Source organism: Glycine soja, chromosome 13 (genome assembly GCF_004193775.1).
Source record: "Glycine soja cultivar W05 chromosome 13, ASM419377v2, whole genome shotgun sequence".
NCBI lineage: Eukaryota > Viridiplantae > Streptophyta > Magnoliopsida > Fabales > Fabaceae > Glycine > Glycine soja.
In genome coordinates this window covers 23,473,205-23,477,031 of record NC_041014.1, presented here as the reverse complement: position 1 = coordinate 23,477,031, position 3,827 = coordinate 23,473,205, and the positions used below count along the sequence as shown (strand labels likewise).

Here is a 3,827-nt window from a genome sequence, read left to right as displayed (position 1 = left end):
ATTAAAAGCAAGAATCCATTTTAATTGAACTACAAATCCGATGGGATTAATAATAATTTAATTTCAAATCCACCGATTAAGCTTTCATTTCAGAATAAATTAGACAAAGACTACTAAGGTTTTGTCAGATTGTATAAGCTCTTTTTCCTTTTTAACATGAGAGTGACATTTTCTTTAACATTTTTTCTTAATATTCTTTTTATAAATAACTTGATTTTATTAGAAAATATTAATTTTGATGGATCTTATTTTTTATTTAATAATTTTTTTTAATGTGAAATCTATCAAAATTAATAATTTTTAATAAATATTTATTAATCAATCTTAGAATGTTAAACAAAGAATATTAGAAAGAATGTCCTTTAACATTTTATATTGATTTAGTCATGACATTTATATCACAACCCGAATAATTCTCGCTTATAGGTATCTAAGCAATTCTTCTTGTTACTTTTACCCAACTTTCCTCTTGTCAACCTTTTTTGTAAGTGGACATAATATAATTTTTAAAAAAAATTAAAAGATGTTTGTATAGGGATATAAAAAATAGGGGGTTGTACATGAAACTTTAGGCAGTGCCATATAATTTACTCTTCATTTCATTATTATATATATTGTAATAAAATAAAGGAAAATGCTAATCAAATACCCTAAAAGTACAAGTTAAGAAATAAAAAAAATTGTCATTAAAAAGTGTAATAGTACACTCTCTCATAATTTCCTAAAATAAATTATGATAAAAGTACTGTATAAACAAATTTAATGCTAAATTAAGGAGGATGAAGTATATAACATAAGGATGGATAGTTTTTCTTGTATATTTTTATAAACAAGTCATTCATTCCTATTTATATGGAGACATCGATCAAACTAAATGGTTCAACAAAGTCATTCTTAAGTTATAAACCATACTCACCAAAGTAAAGTGCTGCCTAAAAGGAAATCATATCATATATGAAGACATTCACCCTACTATAGGTATGCTTTGAAATCAATCTAACATTCAAATTTGATCAAACCGTTCAGTTCTTAGGCAAGTCTTTCTCGTAGGCATAGTCATCACAATCAAGAAGGTCCTCTAACAATTTGTCATCCAAGCACTCGAACTCAATAACTTGTTTACCATGATCACTTTTAAGCATTGAATTTGAAGAAGAAGATGAAGGTGCTAATGTTGAAGATGAGTTCATAGAAGAGCATGAAGGATACTCATTTGGAAAATTGAGAACGGCTAAAGCGCCCCTCATCTCATAGGCAGCTCGGTCATAAGCCCTAGCAGCCTCCTCCGCCGTGAGAAATGTCCCCAGCCACACTCGGGCACCGTGCCGGGCCGGGTCCCGAATCTCGGCCGCGAACTTCCCCCACGGCCGCCGCCGCACTCCTCTATAACGTGGTTCCTCCTTAGTGTCCTTCTTTTTCTCCTTTGACTCCTCTTCCATTGTGTGCCTTAATTAATTAACCTTTGCTCCTCTCTACCATTTATTTATACTTGCTACACATTGAGCACCTAACTAGTTAGTTAGTTAATTATCTTAATTGGCTAGTGAGTGATGCAGTGCCAAATTCACCATAGGTTCAATGGACGGGGAAATTTATGAATATGCTAATACCCCATGATTGAGATTGTTTTAGAGAGTTCAACGTATGTGGATGTATCACAAAATTTGGTGATGGCTAAAAGGCCTGCGGAGGGTCACCTCAAACAATTTTGTTTGGAACTATTCATAATGAATGAATGTTAGAATTCTGGTTCTCAACCAGATTGAAGGTGAGGTCATAAGAGTGATATATTAGATAGAAGGGGTTATGCCACGCAAGTCGCTCTTAGCAATACTAAAAGAAATGCATATTGGAATAGAAAATAACCATATTAATTCATTTTTTTATTGATATTTTTTGTAATCAGAAGGTGTCTGAAATTTTTAGTTGGTATCCGACTAATTCTTCTCTACTGGTCCATATATTTTGTAAAATAAAGTGATATCTTTAATTACAATTTTCTGTTTAAGCTAAGAATTGAACCTTAGACTTTGGTCGGAAGGCTAAGGAATTTCTTGGTTCATTCATCCTCTTTCCACCAGAATTTGTTGCAATGAATTGACGAACCAACGGTCCCGAGATAGTTTTGTTGTGTAGTCCTGATTGGCTGACCTTGTTAATTATATATATGTTTTGCTTTTGGTAAATTAACAGATTATATTATTGTGAAGTAGAGGGGTTGGACGGAGACCATGAAATTAAAATAATAACTTTCACTTATCATGTGGATAATATTTCTAAGGTTAAGCATTGAACTTCGGTAGCTGTAGCATCATGCCTTACATCATTGGATTTGGGTGGAAACTGGAGCGGTTCTGATCGTGGTGGTAGCTTTCACCTGAGATATTTTGCTGTCTCTAACTCGAACATGCCATGACAATAAACTGCTACTCAATTTTAAGCAATTCGCAGCAAGGGCAACAAAATATGGTTTGTCTTGAAAAGGGATCATTTTTTTATTTTTTTTATAGACTACTGATATCATCAACTATTCAAGCTGTGTAAGACTTTAATTATAGCTAGGTGACAATGGTTTACAATTGTGGTTAGAGCATCTCCAACCATAGAATTTCATTTGGGTTCTTAACTCCTCTTAAGTGGGCCCCTGTTTTGACACATCAATTTTTAAAATATTTGTTATTTTTCACTCCAATGGTAAAAGTTCTTTAACTTTGTTTTTAATTAAAATCTGTTTATTTTCTTCCTTCTCTATTGATTTTCTGAGCAATTTGGCAAGGACTTGGTTCTTATAGATGAACCAGCTCTACACCTGGATGCCACTTCAAAAATCTCAAACAGAAGAAAAAAAAAAGTTAAGAATCACTTCTTGACTTAAGAACCCATACAAAAACTGCTGGTAATTAAAGATAATCTTATAGCAATGGCAATTCTGATCGCAATATAAATATTTTTTTATTCATCGGTACTGCAATTGCTGCCACATTAATCACATTTTTCCTGCAAAATCAAAGATCGCCACAAGCCGCATGCACAATTTACAACTAAGAATATTTAACTCACAAACTCGATATAATTAATTAACATACCGTACTACTTAATCTATAATGTGGTTAAAAAGTAATAATTTGATAGTGAAATATGAGTCATGATTGATCTCAATCAAAATTTTCCTAATTGAATAGAGGGTCAACATTGTAAGTCAACTAGCTGCCTGTATGTAATTTTTTATTTATTCATGAAAATTAAAGATAATATAAAAAATCTTATAATAATTCATACACCTTAATCAAGTTAGACTCTCTTGTTCCCTCCAAGCAACTTGAAACAATAGAAATTTAAGGAATGAGATAAAGGTGGTTCGTGTGATAAAGGCTAGGCCATTTACGGAAGAAGTACATGGTTTGGTCCTTGCAATTTTATCCACACAATTCAAGCTTCTTCTTCCCTCATTTCTGGCCCACTAGCGGGAACAAAAGAGGCCTACTATAGAGCCACTGGACCGACAAAGTATGCCACAGATATTGCTCAAAAAGAAACGGAAAATTATTAGAAAATATAGAGCATTTAATCTATGAAAAATCGTTATTATATTTATAATATAAAAAATTTAAATATGGACTTTTTAATTTTGTCAAAAAAAGGAAATTTCTTTAATGTGTATCCATAAGCATATAATATGAAAATATTAAATATCCTGTATTAAATTTTTTAAATTACTTTTTTTACTGCAAAACTATTTTAAATTAATTGGAAATTTATATATTAAATAATTTTATACTTATATACAATAATATTTTTTTAAAGAAACATTTTTTGACCTAAAATAA

At 31.5% G+C, this 3,827-nt stretch overlaps 1 protein-coding gene across 1 annotated transcript; it reads right to left on the bottom strand.

Annotated features, from left to right (window-relative positions):
• Nucleotides 1-766: 766 nt before the first annotated feature.
• Nucleotides 767-1,470, bottom strand: LOC114382065 (ethylene-responsive transcription factor ERF096-like). Its single transcript, XM_028341298.1, has one exon. It carries the CDS (start codon nucleotides 1,437-1,439, stop codon nucleotides 1,023-1,025), a length of 417 nt encoding a protein of 138 aa, XP_028197099.1. The 5' UTR covers nucleotides 1,440-1,470; the 3' UTR covers nucleotides 767-1,022.
• Nucleotides 1,471-3,827: the final 2,357 nt, after the last annotated feature.